The sequence below is a fragment of the Euprymna scolopes genome, chromosome 1 (genome assembly GCF_053919585.1).
Source record: "Euprymna scolopes isolate OS-2025 chromosome 1, ASM5391958v1, whole genome shotgun sequence".
NCBI lineage: Eukaryota > Metazoa > Mollusca > Cephalopoda > Sepiida > Sepiolidae > Euprymna > Euprymna scolopes.
Genome location: NC_136482.1, coordinates 32460816 through 32480715, shown reverse-complemented (window position 1 = coordinate 32480715; position 19900 = coordinate 32460816). Strand labels below are relative to the sequence as shown.

General features: G+C 25.9%; 1 protein-coding gene across 1 annotated transcript in view; it reads right to left on the bottom strand.

The window, feature by feature from the left end:
* LOC145292241 (putative aminopeptidase PLBD2) overlaps window positions 1-19900 on the bottom strand; it is a 351318-nt gene that overhangs the window by 28911 nt on the left and 302507 nt on the right. The window contains exon 8 of the mRNA XM_080138585.1: window positions 3014-3085. Coding sequence (XP_079994711.1) covers window positions 3014-3085 — 72 coding nt within the window. The remainder of the gene's footprint in view (window positions 1-3013; window positions 3086-19900) is intronic.

The following is a 19900-nucleotide window of genomic DNA, read 5'->3' as shown; positions in this document are numbered from 1 at the left end:
AGCAGATATTTTTTCCATGAAATTTCAAATATTTTTCTTCATACTGACTATAAACAAAAGCTAGGTAAAATTGGCAATTGATATATCCTGATATTAACACCACTCAAGGCGTAGGTATATACTAGACTTAATAAAAAATATTTTGTATTTCAAGTTTTTAATATCTTAACATATATTTATAGATTAATTTCAAACCCCTCAGCTTAATATTCACATGCAGCATGAATTTGAACAAATAAATTGAGGATATTACCAGGGTTGCTGCAAAGAATCTGAGCTCTCTCTACAGTGTTAGAAAATTACTCACACCCGAGAGTATCCTATATCTCCACAAGACCATCATTCGCCACTGCATGGAGTATTATCAACCAAACTCCAACCTCTGTCCAATGCTAAAATATTGCATCTCTGTGTCTGCTTTACAAGTATTTTAATGGAATGTGCTCCAACAAACTATATGCACTTGTACACCTCAATATAAATAACCCCTGACTAACCTGACAGCCGGCAAAATCCCACCTCTACACTGTAGAGATCCTTAGATGTTGGAAAGCTTTCTACTTTAATAGTTTCATCTCTCAAATTGATAGACTTTGGAATTCCTTCCCGGGTCTCTGTTTCCCTGACTGCACTGACATGCAAAAGGTCAAGTGTAATGTGAAAAGATATCTTGCTGCTCAACTCCCTACATAGCATCCCTGTAGATTTGGCTCCAATTAGTAACCTCTTACGTCCAAGTGGCACTGTGTTTTGTTTGAGGTGAAATAACAGTAAAAAATTGTTTTGCGGGTATATATCTTATTTGGCTCATATTTTACCAATAGATGAGACAATGATACATGCAACAACTATAGGTCAGAATCTACTTTAGAGTAATGGAAATTAAGAGATGACCCCACATTTCCAAATGCTCCCAAACTGAGGCCTCACTATCAAGTGTAGTTTTAGATCATACTCAGGACAGGATTGGGGGTAGTCGTTAGGGTTGGGAAGGAGACAAATACATCTAATATATAAATCCATCTTGTCAGATTTTTAAAGTCATACCCAAGTGACATATACAAATGGTCATGAACTTTTACTAATCTGGACCTCTTAGGCTATAGGGCAAATAGCCATGTGTTGAACCTAAAAAATGGCAGCATCAACTTGACTGACAGATGCCTCATCAATGATGGGGGAGAGGCGACCAGATCTGGAAGCTGTTTCCACAGATTTCAGACCATGTTTGAATTCACAATGTCAAGTTCATATGATGGTACATCATTACTATACATTTCTTTCATTTCATCAAATGTTTATCCTTTCAAATAAAAACCCAGATGACTACACCACTCACTAGACTCCATTTCACACTCGACTTAGTTCAAACACCTATAAATCAGTAACCATAATTAGTTCTGAACTGTAATTTGCCACATAACACAGAGATGTAAATCATTGGACACCTGGAAGTGGGTTAGGGACATTACTTATTGAACACCCTTCGTAAAGCCATCTTGTCAGATTTTAAAAATCATTCCCAAATAACATTTAATCTGACAAATCACAATTTGCTTCTGACTAGCAAATTTTCATTTGTTATTGTTGCACCATGTTATTGACAATATAAAAACGTTCTTTCATACAATATATATTATTAATTACTTAATCTCACCATAATATGAAGCATTTTTAACTAATCACCTAAAAGTAGAAATCAGCAAAGGGAACAAGTCATTTAAAATTGAAAAATGTAATAAGAGTTTACCATCTCAAGTTTAGAACAGTGCAAAACAAATAAAAAATGAAAAACTGAAATGGCATTACTATATCCTGAGTAAAGATGTGTTGTGGGGTTGTACAGGTGTGAGATAAACACCTTGCTCAAGGGCGTCCAAATCTGTTTAGAATCATGTCTAGGATGATAACCATAAAAGTCTGATTTTCATGAATATACAGTTTTATTCAATGACAATTCCATATGAAACCGTTTGGCAAATACTAATCAACTAAAACCCAAGACTTGTTGGAATTCTTTGAAAGAAGTTATTTCAATCATTGCACAAAAGGAATAAAGGAATGGAACTGGCGCACATGGCATTGTGCTCTGATGATGTAATTAGCAGATCAAGCGTAGACGTTTATTGCTTGTGGAAATCGTTAATTACCACAGAATAAGCAATGGAAATAGACATTTCCTGAAATGTGTTACAACAAAGGGAAGTAACTGTTGCACATTAATTGGTTTATGAGAAAAGCTTCCATTTCACAATTTACAGGAGCAGAGGACACAGGTGATACAATGGATACAAAAGCAAGACTATGGAATCGAACCTATTATGTTTATTTGAACTGTAATGCCGTCAGATGTGTTATGAACACTCCTTCCTCAAGCTATGCGGAAAATAGCAATTTGTCTTTAACTACTTTCTAATTCATGCATTACATCCACTGCTCTTTGTGCTTCTCATAAACTCAATTCTCTCTATTGCTACATATTCTTTACTCACACTTGAAGCTATTCTCTATCTCTACAAATCTACTATCAGACCTTGTATGGAGTATTGTTGTATTTGGGCTGATGAATCTGTTCCATTTGAGGGTTCTTCAGAAGAATCAGAAGCATCTGTGATTTGGTTGGCCCAACCCTTCTTCTCTACACCCTCTCTCTCACAAATGTGATGTTGCTAGTCTTTTTTTATAAATACCATTATGCCATGTTCTTTTCCAGAATTATCTGATCTATTCTGGTGTAGCTTACTAGCATGGTGACCTTTAACATTTCACTGTTCTGCTGCATGGTTACATTAGGTTCTTTCCAAGAACTGCAGACTTATAGAACTACCTTCCTGCTGCCTGTTTTCCTCCTTCCTATAGCCTTGATCTTTTTAAGACTAAAGTCAGTAGGCATCTTCTGTCTTCGAGATAATGGTCTTTTGTTTGTAAGCTCATCAAGTGGCTTCATGCATTGTCTAGAGCAGTATTCATTAAAAATGATTTTAAGTCCGGAAAAAGAGCCATGTGTACTTACGGTGTGTTGTAGCTGCCCCAATATTTTTCTGCTTTCAGTTTTGGCGTTAAGTCTTCATACTTTATGTAACCCCTGACAAAAAAAACATAAAAGAAAAATCAAATTACAAATATTTTTCCAACTCTGATAATGTGAAGAATTTAATAAATTATATCCAATGCTTGATTAAAAAAAAACAAGAAAGCAATGTTTCATTTTGCTTATATATATATATATATATATATATATATATATATATATATCCACAGATTAAAAAAAATTAATGTTTCATTTTGTATACATACTTATTTACTTGGATTTATGTGTGATTTGTTTCGTTTTAAGGCATATCTATCCCTTCCAGGTTATTTAATGCCAAGTCCGATAATTTTGGAAAATGTTTTTATGCTTCATATTTTTTATAGAAATTTTTTTTTTTTAATTTGCATAGCATGAGTTTTGCAAAGTGAAAGTAAAATAAGAATATTATCAATGCTTAGTGTATTTTAGGTCAGAAAACCAGTATCTTCAGATAGCCTAATCTGATAGCACTAGACGAATGTGTGGAGATATATATATCGATAGATATAATTTCTATGACTCAACAGCGTGACTACACATAGCAAGAATCGAACTAGGAGTCTAGTGACTGACGTTTGGCACTACACTATCATAGCTCCATTGATATATCATTGGTATTTGTCATTGTCTGCTGATTATATATATATATATAAATAAATAAATAAAGGGAGTCACAATTTTTTACAAAAATGATTTACAACATTGATTGTTCGCACACAAAGTAATTATTTCTTTAATCCATGGAGTTTAAAAAAAATTAGATTTCTTTAGAGGAAAAACAATTAACTAAAGGAATTTTATATGGATTAGATACAAGTTTCCTGGTTAGCACAAAAAATTGAAAACCTTCAAGTTTGAAAGCAGGTAATGTTCAAAAGATTAGCAATTTTCAATCAACTTCATTGATGGAATCTTGTTATTGTCTAAATAAATCTTCATACTTGGACATCAATTTGAAGATCCATTTCTTACATCTGTATATATTTCCTATATAATCTTTTGAACTCTATGGAATAAGGAAATGATTTTATCTTGTATTCCTTGTGTACGAACAATAAATCATATATATATATATATATATACAGAATTTAAAAATAGAAATATAAACATTAACACTAATACTTATAAGTTCATCCAATCCAAATAAAAATGCTCAGTATGCGAGATAGAGCATTAATATATATATATATATATATATATATTAATGCTCTATCTCGCATACTGAGCATTTTTATCTGGATTGGATGAACTTATAAGTATTAGTGTTAATGTTTATATTTCTATTTTTAAATTCTGTATATATATATATTAATATATATATATATATATATATATATTAATATATATATATTATATATATATATATATAGGGTTAACAAAAAGTAGGTGAACAGATTAGGGTTATAGTTATAATAAAGAATTGCATTAATATAACTGATGCATAAACCTATTCAAAATGCTGTCAACCTACTTTTGGCTCACCCTCACATATATATATATAGTAGTCCTCGCATGAAAGAGCAGGACACAAAATGTTTTAAATAATAATAATAGAACAACAATAACAAAGACTTTCGCTAGCGAGGACTACTATTACTGTTACTATGTAACCAGTTATACAGTCCTTTTGAAATTTTCATCTCTTATTTTTTTCGTTATGTACTGAATATTTGTTAATGAAACCTATATAAAATATTAAATTTTAAAGATTTTCTATTCTGAAAAAAGTTTAAAAACATTTAATCTAAAAAAGTTATTTTAAAGTTTTTAAAAAAATTCAGATTTTCTCATTATTCAGACCTGCATTACAAAGAAGGGGTTGCAAAAAATGAGTTGTAGTGTGAGGAGAAATACAAACTGAAATAGAGGGAAGGAGAGTTTTAAAATATAATCTTAAAAAGATAAGATACAAGTTAGAAAATCATTTCATCCAAGGCATGAAAATTGTTAAAAATGTTTTTACTATAGGCTTTAAAAATAAATGTACAAGATTCAATTTGAAATTTATTTATCTTCAAAGTGCACTTTTATAAATTTTACAAAGTAAGGTATAAAAATTTAATTTAAATTGAATCAAAAAATTACCTTGGATTTATTTTATGTAACAAGTAGCCCCTTTGCAGCCAGATGGCTGCATATTGTGAAAGAAAAGCGAGTAAGTACAGTATTTTTTGTACCAATATTTACGAAACTAAAGTTAGCAATTACTTTTCTACACCCCTAATTGATGTATAATCCTTATTGAATAGTTTATTATATATTTTTATATTGTGGTTTTCTTATTTTATTGATACTCCAAAGCAATTTGTTGAGCTTTGCATTATCCTAACAAGTCTCTTCTTAAAGAATCGATCTTATTCTTATAACTCCCTGATATATATATATATATATATATATATATATATATATATATATATAATAGAAAAATCTTATTATTGAAAATTCAATTTTTGAGAGAGAAATTAAAAAAGTATACAGAATTTTAATTATCTGACAAGTAATACAAATAAGCTTGAAAAACCTTTTTCTGCAGAGTTTCAAAAAATGCAATTCTTCTCATCAGAGGAAAGAGATTTGCAAAATATACAATGAATTTTGCAGGTTAATGCATTAAAAGAAACTACAAATATGAATTGAATCATATTTGCATAAAAAAGTTTTTAACAGTAAAAATTTATAAAGATTCATAATGATTTTGAAAGCAGGAACAAGAAAAAAATATTAAAAAATATGGTAAAAAAATATAAAAAAATATAAAAAAATATGGTAAAAATTCATTGAAAAAAGTAAAATCCAGGAAGAAACAGGATAAATTCAAATAAATAAATAAATAAATATATATAATAATTAATAGTTAGAACATTTCTGGCAAAATATACCTAAACTAATAGAATTTGTTAGCACAAATAGATGGGTTTTAGTGACTTTATTTTCAAATTCCAAATGGCGTAATGTAAACACATAACGTATTTACAGCTTCTCTTCGAATTTTCAGATTTTTAATCCTTTCAAAACGCACTTTATTTCCTTTTGATGGATTGATTGTTGCTATTGCTTGTGATGAATTAAGGGCAAAATAGATTCCTTGATTGATATAATAATAAAGTGATTGATTTTGCGCTACGAAACCGATATTGACAAGAATTGTAAATGTCAACTGAATTAAATGAAATAAATTGTAAGATGGTCAACATTATGAACTATGGAAGAAAGACTTTTGTCATTCATTCATTATATTGCTCTGTAATTACATTGAGCTTCTTAAATAAGGAGTGGTATATTTTATAAGTATATTTCCACAGAAATCTCTTATGGTTGAACGTTCTGATGTAGGAAATAATGATTTTTACCTAGTATTGGGGCAATGTTCCTTCTATAAAATATAATTGAATACTTTCAATTATGAGTATGATAAAAATTTCCGATAATGTCTAAGATGTCTGAGTACAAGTACAAAAAAATAAATAAAACAAATTAAAACCTGTATTCCTTAATGCAGGAGGTTACACACAAGGTGAGATCTTCAAAAGCCAGCACACTAGATGAAGTGCATTCGAATTCACAAAAAATGCCTGAGCAGTCCTATTAGCATTGCACAGTTGTGGCACGTCATGCGATTAGCCTGAAACATAGCCCTTCTGTGAGAGAAGGTAAAGCCTGGGAGAGCAGATCTCCTCGGATCGAACAGAACCATACTTCACCCCGACAGCAACAAAGCCAATCTTTGACATTTTTGAAAAGATTTTGAACCTATGATTAAAAAAAAGTGTTGCATATCAGTGCGCATGCTCAAAAATTATGTTTTACATCACGTGATATCCACATTTTTTTTTTTTTCTTAAATTTAAAAATGAGATAATCCTTTTGTTGAAATCTAGAATTAATATAGCAAGCCATCTTTTTGTTTTAATGAAACGAATTTATCGTGTGTTGCACTAGAACTCTTCAATTTCCATGGATCCGACTAGTTTATATGGAATGTATCGAGAAATCTACATGTTTATTCAAGATGTGCTTTATTACATTTGCATTGTTTGTTCAAGTAAGCGAAACCCACAACTCTCTATACTTTCTTTTCTGAACGATTATTTTTATGAGCAGCGCCATTTATCAATAGCGGCGCTTCGTGGTTCTATTATTTCATAGAAAAAGAGGAATTTCTTTAGGAATTACCATTCCTTGAAAATAATCTCTGGCTAAAAGAGAGAAAATCAGTTTCATAAGAACAACATTATCCTTGGCTTCCTTTTTGCTGCTGCCAATATTGAGATAAAACTAATCATATAAAATAAAAATAAAAAAAAGAAAAGGGGGGGAAAAAAAACGAGATGTCTTTCTTGATTGGCAACTTATGTTATTTCTTCTGCAAGAAAAACTTTGGGGCGGAAATTTGCATAAACAAAATTACATTCTTTAATTCTATTGTTAGTTATAGTCCGATCATGCGTGCAAGTTTTTCACCTGAAAAAGTCGGGCAGTTTGCCAAAGGAAACATATGTATAAAAAAACAAAAAACCACAAAAAAACATGGTGCTATCGTTTTGCTTTTATTATTCCATTTACTCCTTATTTTAACTGACGGTTCCGTCTCTAACAATAACCGAAATTAACAGATCACAAAAAAAAAAAAAAAAAAATTATATATATATATATATATATATATATATATATATATATAACCAACAGCAATAAAACAAGAAAACATCAACAAAAAAAAGAAAGGCCATAAAACTTTTACAGAATTATAACACTTTTCTCTTTTATTCTAACTAGCAGAAATATGTTCCCTCTAATCGGACATACATGATGAACGAACATATACTATACACTGCGTTTTTCAAAAAAGGAGAAGGTACTGTCTGGGAGGATTGTCTTATGACAACAGAACAGATACTACACTACCCTCGCTTCAAAAACAATGGAAGAAGTATTGCTTGAGTAGATAATCTCATAACCACAGAACAGATACTATAGTATTTCTCCACCCTCCACAAAAAAAAGGAGATAACGCCTTGGACGGTGGTCTCATCAATACAGAACAATTACTACACTACACTTACCTTGAATTAAGCATTGGAAGATAGCACATTAGTCTAAAATAGTAAAATAAGCTGAATTGATTATTAAAATAAAGTAGTATTATAGTTTCAGCTTCAGACAGATACCAAATCTCCATTAGTAGAAGTAATTGTATAGTTTCGCTTTCAAACATTGATATAACATTTTTGTATCTTATATGAACATATAACAATATGCTTTTTTATTATATAAATATATAATATGCTTTTTTATTATATAAATATATAATATGCTTTTTTATTATATAAATATATAATATGCTTTTTTATTATATAAATATATAATATGCTTTTTTATTATATAAATATATAATATGCTTTTTTATTATATAAATATATAATATGCTTTTTTATTATATAAATATATAATATGCTTTTTTATTATATAAATATATAATATGCTTTTTTATTATATAAATATATAATATGCTTTTTTATTATATAAATATATAATATGCTTTTTTATTATATAAATATATAATATGCTTTTTTATTATATAATATATAATATGCTTTTTTATTATATAATATATAATATGCTTTTTTATTATATAATATATAATATGCTTTTTTATTATACAAATATATAATATGCTTTCTTATTATATAATATATAATATGCTTTTTTATTATATAATATATAATATGCTTTTTTATTATATAAATATATAATATGCTTTTTTATTATATAAATATATAATATGCTTTTTTATTATATAAATATATATGCTTTTTTATTATATAAATATATAATATGCTTTTTTATTATATAAATATATATGCTTTTTTATCATATAAATATATATGCTTTTTTATCATATAAATATATAATATGCTTTTTTATTATATAAATATATAATATGCTTTTTTATTATATAAATATATAATATGCTTTTTTATTATATAAATATAGTATGCTTTTTTATTATATAAATATATATGCTTTTTTATTATATAAATATATATGCTTTTTTATTATATAAATATATAATATGCTTTTTTATTATATAAATATATATGCTTTTTTATTATATAAATATATATGCTTTTTTATTATATAAATATATATGCTTTTTTATTATATAAATATATATGCTTTTTTATTATATAAATATATATGCTTTTTTATTATATAAATATATATGCTTTTTTATTATATAAATATATAATATGCTTTTTTATTATATAAATATATATGCTTTTTTATTATATAAATATATAATATGCTTTTTTATTATATAAATATATAATATGCTTTTTTATTATATAAATATATAATATGCTTTTTTATTATATAAATATATAATATGCTTTTTTATTATATAAATATATAATATGCTTTTTTATTATATAATATATAATATGCTTTTTTATTATATAATATATAATATGCTTTTTTATTATATAAATATATAATATGCTTTTTTATTATATAAATATATAATATGCTTTTTTATTATATAAATATAGTATGCTTTTTTATTATATAAATATATATGCTTTTTTATTATATAAATATATAATATGCTTTTTTATTATATAAATATATAATATGCTTTTTTATTATATAAATATATAATATGCTTTTTTATTATATAAATATATAATATGCTTTTTTATTATATAAATATATAATATGCTTTTTTATTATATAAATATATAATATGCTTTTTTATTATATAAATATATAATATGCTTTTTTATTATATAAATATATAATATGCTTTTTTATTATATAAATATATAATATGCTTTTTTATTATATAAATATATAATATGCTTTTTTATTATATAAATATATAATATGCTTTTTTATTATATAAATATATAATATGCTTTTTTATTATATAATATATAATAATGCTTTTTTATTATATAAATATATAATATGCTTTTTTTATTGTATAAATATATAATATGCTTTTTTATTATATAAATATATATGCTTTTTTATTATATAAATATATATGCTTTTTTATTATATAAATATATAATATGCTTTTTTATTATATAAATATATATGCTTTTTTATTATATAAATATATAATATGCTTTTTTATTATATAAATATATAATATGCTTTTTTATCATATAAATATATATGCTTTTTTATCATATAAATATATAATATGCTTTTTTATTATATAAATATATAATATGCTTTTTTATTATATAAATGTATATGCTTTTTTATTATATAAATATATAATATGCTTTTTTATTATATAAATATATAATATGCTTTTTTATTATATAAATATATAATATGCTTTTTTATTATATAAATATATAATATGCTTTTTTATTATATAAATATATAATATGCTTTTTCATTATATAAATATATATGCTTTTTTATTATATAAATATATAATATGCTTTTTTATTATATAATATATAACATGCTTTTTTATTATATAAATGTATAACAATATGCTTTTTATTATATAAATATATAACAATATGCTTTTTATTATATAAATATATAACAATATGCTTTTTATTATATAAATATATAACAATATGTTTTTATTATATAAATATATAATACGCTTTTTATTATATAAATATATAATATGCTTTTTATTATATAAATATATAATATGCTTTTTATTATATAAATATATAATATGCTTTTTATTATATAAATATATAATATACTTTTTATTATATAAATATATAACATGCTTTTTTATTATATAAATATATAACATGCTTTTTTATTATATAAATATATAATAACATGCTTTTTTTATATATAAATATATAACATTATGCTTTTTTATTATATAAATATATAACATTGTGTTTTTATTATATAAATATATAACAATATGCTTTTTTATTATATAAATATATAATAAGCTTTTTTATTATATAACATTATGTTTTTATTATATAAATATATAACATTATGCTTTTTATTATACAAATATATATTTATATAACACTTGATTATTTTAATTATTTTCATCATTTCATTTTTACATTCGTTCTTTATTTATGGCATTCACCCTTCTTCCTACTATCTAAAACATTTATGTAGAGATGAAATGTGCAAGGTGACAGGCAAACAACGAAACACCTAGTTATATACTTTTTATTCATGTTTTACCCTTGTTAACCAATTACTCATTATTCAAAGTTGACTTTATTCAGATCAGGTTAAGAACTTATTAAAAATGCAATTACTTAACCTTGCCATTAGTTTTTACAAGGATGAGAAAATATTAATCCTACCCAAATTATTATCTATATAATGTTCTGCTTGTTCCCAACTTAGTCCATGTTTTATGCTTTAAAAAAGGCCAACTACAATCTTTGAAGGCCAAAGTGCTTCAAAAAGTCCAACTTTGCGAATTTTGGCTTTAAAATATAAGAATGACATCCCGTTTTCGAATATCATTATAATAACATATGATCATTTTTGCAATGGTGTGAGAAAGGGACATAGTAATTCCGACGTGCAGCAGTTATTCACCAAAGAAAGAAGTCAATAAAATATTATATAAAAAAGGGAACATTCGAAAGAAACAGGACAAAAAGAAAGAAAAAACATTGCCTGCTAAGAGGTACTGGACTGAAGGAGTAAATTAAAACTTGTTTCTTACAATGAGATTTTATTATTTATATTGAACCTTGAGTATTACTTTGAGTATTTATTCCATTTATCCAGCACGGCCGTAGCCAAGATTGAACTCACTACACGAGTTTGTAGTGTAATTCAAATCTTGCCGGTAGCTGAATACTTGATGTTTTGCCAAGGCTATCAAGGGTAGTTTTTATCATGGTGCCATCACTAGATAGGGTGCCTACCACAGTAAAGAGAGTCCCATCTACCCTCGAGAGAATGATAGGCCGCGCCAGTTTCTCAACCTAGTATTTTACCTTGTGGTACATAGAGCACCTCGCCTTTCCAAATGGTCACCCATCTGGTACTGGCCAGGCTCAACATTGTTTAACTTCGGTGATCTGCCAAGAACCGGTGTGTTAATGTGATTGTGCCGTATATATTAATACTTATTAATTTATTTTATTTGGATCAGTTCTATATTTAAACTACAATGGACATTATTTTCATAGATATGGTAAACTCATATTTTAAACATGTTATTAGTTTTTTCTGTCTTAAAACTAATTTTTGGGGCTATCCAGAAAAATATTAGCTTTATCAAAACATATTTGTTCATTCAATATATTTCCCATTCCGTGGAATTTCCATGGGTCATGATAGTTTGAAATATTTTAGTATAAATAATTTTAGAAAAAATTCTCATATCCGAATAGAACACATCTCTTTTTCACTTATTTCTCTTCCCTTCTCTCGCTTTTCTCCCTTCTCTTTAACTTATCTTACTGTTTTAATTATTTATATTTTACTTAATCTTCCACAGTTTTAACTTGTAATTTCTTTTATTTAAGTGTAGAGATATAGGAACAAATACATTGAAGACATGGCCAACATTGCTGCAAAAAAAATGTGGGCACTCCATAACATACTAGAAGACTACTCACACTTGAGTGTATCCTGTATATCTACGAAGTCACCGTTCGCCCAGGCATGGAATATTGCCTTGGATATCATCAACTAGAATCAAAACATGAGCTCTCCAGCATTATTCACTACCTTCCGAGCTAAGGTCACATACATATAAAAACTTTACATATTAACCAACTTAAACATATTAATATATATTTGCACATGTGCAAAGGATACACATTAGTTCGACTTATATCTACCAAGTTCCAATTTAAAAAGTTTTTCGACATCTTAGCAGCTTGTCTATGGGCTAAAAACCAAATCAGATGTGTTCCACAGGTCCGAATTGTCCACATATTATGATTCAAGTCTATAGATAAAAATTTGACTGAGTTGTTTGGTAGAGACTGTTCTGCAGACAAAGTCACTTTTTATATAAAGATTGATTAGAATGCAGATCTGAATCGCATTTGGAATTCAAGACTGAGATGGTTTATGAACATTGGTAGGTTAATGATATGGACAAGAGGTGAGAACATTCTTGGGGCGTATTATGCAGTACAAAATCTCATTTTATCAGCATCAATACTGATCTACATATAAACATTTAGACTGTTTAAAAGGTACAAGAAATACTAAGCTGTTATTAGTTGAACAAATCATGCGATAACCTACAGAAAGAATAGATTAAAGAAATAGATTTTTAATTTTTATAGACATCGCTTGAGGCATGGTATAAAGCCACTTGATGTAAGGAACTACCAACAATAAATGATTATAGCAAAAACAAAATATACCCATTGGCCTCAGTCTTTAAAAGACCAAGGTAGGAGTAAAACCGAGCAGGAAGAGTGTTTCTCAACTTAGCAGTTCTTGGAAAGAAGCTACTGAAATAAGCTGCATTATAATGAAGTAGCAAAACAGTGAATCAATGAAGACAACGAGGCTAACAAATCAAATGAGCTGGAACAAAGGAAGCAGATAATAAGTTAGGTCGAAAAATAGGTTAGTAAGAATTCTTTGTCTGCAGAAATGGTTTGGGAACATGTGCGAACCACGCGTGTTCAGGCCATGTGGGTCGATCACGTTTTTGAACACGTATGACGTCATGGCAGAAATGAATTCTCAATATAGGAGCTAAAGTCGAAGATGAGTTAGACAGAGTAGGAGACGAAGATAGGAGACAGAGCTGACATGGTCAGGAGGGTTCCTTTGGAAGCGAGGGAGAAAGTTTTAATCATGTAGTCGACTATGAATTCCTGGACGTCATCATCATTTCGACCGGTCAAATGGAATAAAAGAACATCTCATATTTTTGTAACTGCCGTCTTCGTGTCGTCTTTCTACCAAATTGAAGGTAATGTGAAATCATTTATATGAACATTGTTCCCACTCATCTTTATAATGAAATTTTTGTATAACTCATCTAAGTAATGTGTCCCTCTCTCCATCTTAGAAATGTGTCCCCCTCTCCATCTAAGTAATGACTGTCCCTTCCGGTGTTAAAGAACTGATCAATCCCTCTCCACTCTAATATATGTTAAAAGAAGGAACATCAACAGAACTGTAGAAGGTATGTCTTCTCTCTTCTTTCTCCCTCTGTAATATCTGTATAAATGTATCTTTCCCTCATCAATATGAATGTCACCATCTCTCTCTCTCTCTCTAATATGGTCTCCTATGCAACAAAACCTTCTAAAGAACACATCCTATTTATAAAAAAAGATTGAAACTAGTAACATCACATCTGTAGGAGAGAGAGAGGTTGAAGAGAAGGATAGGGCTAATCAAATTGCAGATATGTTTGTGCACTTTATCAAGAACCCTCAAATGGAACAGAGATTCACCAGTCCAAATATGACAACAGTATTTCATAAAATATGTGATAGTTGATTTGTAGAGAGAGAGAGAGGATAACCCCAGGTATGAGAAAGAAATTAATTAAAGAGATTACTCATGGGAGGCTAGGAAAAAATAATGTGATAACTAGTAATGAGTATGACAACGATGATCATGATATCAACCTTTGTTACAAAAGCGAGTTGTACTAATTATATAGGTTAGGGATTGGAATGCAAATCTGAATTCCATGTGTGGCTTAAAATATAAATGCATTGATTTGCATATGAGTGAATTGGGGAGCAGAAGGGTCGAGAGTTTTTCAGAAAAGAGAACATGCCGAATTTGAAAATGTTGTGAGCATCTTGGCAATTTCTTTCTTTTTTTTTTTTTTTAAATTAAATTATAAGCTATTTTCGGCAAGAAAAAGAAAGTTGATGCGACCATGTCGAGAGTCTGACTATTTGAGAGTTAGAATGAACATATTATGAAGAAGTTTTAATTACAAGACGAGAGTCAAATGTTTTTAAAGTTAGCATCAGCATGACTTGAGGAATTGTTTATACAATTCGAGACCCAAACTTTTTGAAGATTGTAGTATTTTAAATAAGAATGTAAGAGTCAAACTTTTTAAGAAATAGTGTGTGGCCATGTAGCGAAGGCTTATTGTGTCTGGCTATGTAGCGAGGGCTTGTTGTGTCTGGCCGTGTAGCGAGGGCTACTTGGGTCTGGCCGTGTAGCGAGGGTTACTTGTGTCTGGCCGTGTAGCGAGGGCTACTTGGGTCTGGCTGTGTAGCGAGGGCTCTATTGATCGCATCCGGAATTCAATTTGTGAAATAAAACTTTGACTTGTTCGGAAAAATATGTGTAAAAAATAAAAATATAAGGTGATTAGAAATGTGATTGTAAAAATAAAAATATGATAAGATGATTAGAAATGTGATTGTAAAAGTAAAAATATGATAAGGTGATAAGAAATGTGATTGTAAAAATAAAAATATGATAAGGTGATTAGAAATGTGATTGTAAAAATAAAAAATATGATATGGTGATTAGAAATGTGATTGTAAAAATAAAAATATGATAAGGTGATTAGAAATGTGATTGTAAAAATAAAAAATATGATAAGGTGATTAGAAATGTGATTGTAAAAATGTAAATATGATAAGGTGATTAGAAATGTGATTGTAAAAATAAAAAATATGATAAGGTGATTAGAAATGTGATTGTAAAAATAAAAAATATGATATGGTGATTAGAAATGTGATTGTAAAAATAAAAATATGATAAGGTGATTAGAAATGTGATTGTAAAAATAAAAAATATGATAAGGTGATTAGAAATGTGATTGTAAAAATAAAAAATATGATAAGGTGATTAGAAATGTGATTGTAAAAATAAAAATATGATAAGGTGATTAGAAATGTAATTGTAAAAATAAAAATATGATAAGGTGATTAGAAATGTGATTGTAAAAATAAAAATATGATAAGGTGATTAGAAATGTGATTGTAAAAATAAAAATATGATAAGATGATTAGAAATGTGATTGTAAAAATAAATATGATAAGGTGATTAGAAATGTGATTGCAAAAATAAAAAATATGATAAGGTGATTAGAAATGTGATTGCAAAAAAAAAAAAATATAAGGTGATTAGAAATGTGATTGTAAAAATAAAAAATATGATATGGTGATTAGAAATGTGATTGTAAAAATAAAAATATGATAAGGTGATTAGAAATGTGATTGTAAAAATAAAAACATGATAAGGTGATTAGAAATGTGATTGTAAAAATAAAAAATATGATAAGGTGATTAGAAATGTGATTGTAAAAAAAAAATATGATATGGTGATTAGAAATGTGATTGTAAAAATAAAAAATATGATAAGGTGATTAGAAATGTGATTGCAAAAATAATAAATATGATAAGGTGATTAGAAATGTGATTGTAAAAATAAAAAATATGATAAGGTGATTAGAAATGTGATTGTAAAAATAAAAAATATAAGGTGATTTGAAATGTGATTGTAAAAATAAAAAATATGATAAGGTGATGAGAAATGTGATTGTAAAAATAAAAAATATGATAAGGTGATTAGAAATGTGATTGTAAAAATAAAAAATATAAGGTGATTAGAAATGTGATTGTAAAAATAAAAATATGATAAGGTGATTAGAAATGTGATTGTAAAAATAAAAACATGATAAGGTGATTTGAAATGTGATTGTAAAAATAAAAAATATGATAAGGTGATTAGAAATGTGATTGTAAAAATAAAAAATATGATAAGATGATTAGAAATGTGATTGTAAAAATAAAAAATATGATAAGATGATTAGAAATGTGATTGTAAAAATAAAAAATATAAGGCGATTTGAAATGTGATTGTAAAAATAAATAATATGATATGGTGATTAGAAATGTGATTGTAAAAGTAATAATATGATAAGGTGATTAGAAATGTGATTGTAAAAATAAAAATATGATAAGGTGATTAGAAATGTTATTGTAAAAATAAAAAATATGATAAGGTGATTAGAAATGTGATTGTAAAAATAAAAAATATGATAAGGTGATTAGAAATGTGATTGTAAAAATAAAAAATATGATATGGTGATTAGAAATGTGATTGTAAAAATAAAAAATATGATAAGGTGATTAGAAATGTGATTGTAAAAATAAATATGAGAAGGTGATTAGAAATGTGATTGTAAAAATAAGAAATATGATACGGTGATTAGAAATGTGATTGTAAAAATATAAATATGATAAGGTGATTAGAAATGTGATTGTAAAAATGTAAATATGATAAGGTGATTAGAAATGTGATTGTAAAAATAAAAAATATGATAAGGTGATTAGAAATGTGATTGTAAAAATAAAAAATATGATATGGTGATTAGAAATGTGATTGTAAAAATAAAAATATGATAAGGTGATTAGAAATGTGATTGTAAAAATAAAAATATGATAAGGTGATTAGAAATGTGATTGTAAAAATAAAAATATGATAAGGTGATTAGAAATGTGATTGTAAAAATAAAAATATGATAAGATGATTAGAAATGTGATTGTAAAAATAAATATGATAAGGTGATTAGAAATGTGATTGCAAAAATAAAAAATATGATAAGGTGATTAGAAATGTGATTGCAAAAAAAAAAATATAAGGTGATTAGAAATGTGATTGTAAAAATAAAAAATATGATATGGTGATTAGAAATGTGATTGTAAAAATAAAAATATGATAAGGTGATTAGAAATGTGATTGTAAAAATAAAAACATGATAAGGTGATTAGAAATGTGATTGTAAAAATAAAAAATATGATAAGGTGATTAGAAATGTGATTGTAAAAAAAAAAATATGATATGGTGATTAGAAATGTGATTGTAAAAATAAAAAATATGATAAGGTGATTAGAAATGTGATTGCAAAAATAATAAATATGATAAGGTGATTAGAAATGTGATTGTAAAAATAAAAAATATGATAAGGTGATTAGAAATGTGATTGTAAAAATAAAAAATATAAGGTGATTTGAAATGTGATTGTAAAAATAAAAAATATGATAAGGTGATGAGAAATGTGATTGTAAAAATAAAAAATATGATAAGGTGATTAGAAATGTGATTGTAAAAATAAAAAATATAAGGTGATTAGAAATGTGATTGTAAAAATAAAAATATGATAAGGTGATTAGAAATGTGATTGTAAAAATAAAAACATGATAAGGTGATTTGAAATGTGATTGTAAAAATAAAAAATATGATAAGGTGATTAGAAATGTGATTGTAAAAATAAAAAATATGATAAGATGATTAGAAATGTGATTGTAAAAATAAAAAATATGATAAGATGATTAGAAATGTGATTGTAAAAATAAAAAATATAAGGCGATTTGAAATGTGATTGTAAAAATAAATAATATGATATGGTGATTAGAAATGTGATTGTAAAAATAATAATATGATAAGGTGATTAGAAATGTGATTGTAAAAATAAAAATATGATAAGGTGATTAGAAATGTTATTGTAAAAATAAAAAATATGATAAGGTGATTAGAAATGTGATTGTAAAAATAAAAAATATGATATGGTGATTAGAAATGTGATTGTAAAAATAAAAAATATGATAAGGTGATTAGAAATGTGATTGTAAAAATAAAAAATATGATATGGTGATTAGAAATGTGATTGTAAAAATAAAAAATATGATAAGGTGATTAGAAATGTGATTGTAAAAATAAATATGAGAAGGTGATTAGAAATGTGATTGTAAAAATAAGAAATATGATACGGTGATTAGAAATGTGATTGTAAAAATATAAATATGATATGGTGATTAGAAATGTGATTGTAAAAATAAAAAATATGATATGGTGATTAGAAATGTGATTGTAAAAATAAAAAATATGATATGGTGATTAGAAATGTGATTGTAAAAATAAAAAATATGATAAGGTGATTAGAAATGTGATTGTAAAAATAAAAAATATGATAAGGTGATTAGAAATGTGATTGTAAAAATACAAAATATGATATGGTGATTAGAAATGTGATTGTAAAAATAAAAAATATGATAAGGTGATTAGAAATGTGATTGTAAAAATAAAAAATATGATATGGTGATTAGAAATGTGATTGTAAAAATAAAAAATATGATATGGTGATTAGAAATGTGATTGTAAAAATAAAAAATATGATATGGTGATTAGAAATGTGATTGTAAAAATAAAAAATATGATAAGGTGATTAGAAATGTGATTGTAAAAATAATATGATAAGGTGATTAGAAATGTGATTGTAAAAATAAAAAATATGATAAGGTGATTAGAAATGTGATTGTAAAAATAAAAAATATGATATGGTGATTAGAAATGTGATTGTAAAAATAAAAAATATGATAAGGTGATTAGAAATGTGATTGTAAAAATAAAAAATATGATATGGTGATTAGAAATGTGATTGTAAAAATAAAAAATATGATATGGTGATTAGAAATGTGATTGTAAAAATAAAAAATATGATATGGTGATTAGAAATGTGATTGTAAAAATAAAAAATATGATAAGGTGATTAGAAATGTGATTGTAAAAATAAAAAATATGATAAGGTGATTAGAAATGTGATTGTAAAAATAAAAAATATGATAAGGTGATTAGAAATGTGATTGTAAAAATAAAAAATATGATATGGTGATTAGAAATGTGATTGTAAAAATAAAAAATATGATAAGGTGATTAGAAATGTGATTGTAAAAATAAAAAATATGATATGGTGATTAGAAATGTGATTGTAAAAATAAAAAATATGATATGGTGATTAGAAATGTGATTGTAAAAATAAAAAATATGATATGGTGATTAGAAATGTGATTGTAAAAATAAAAAATATGATAAGGTGATTAGAAATGTGATTGTAAA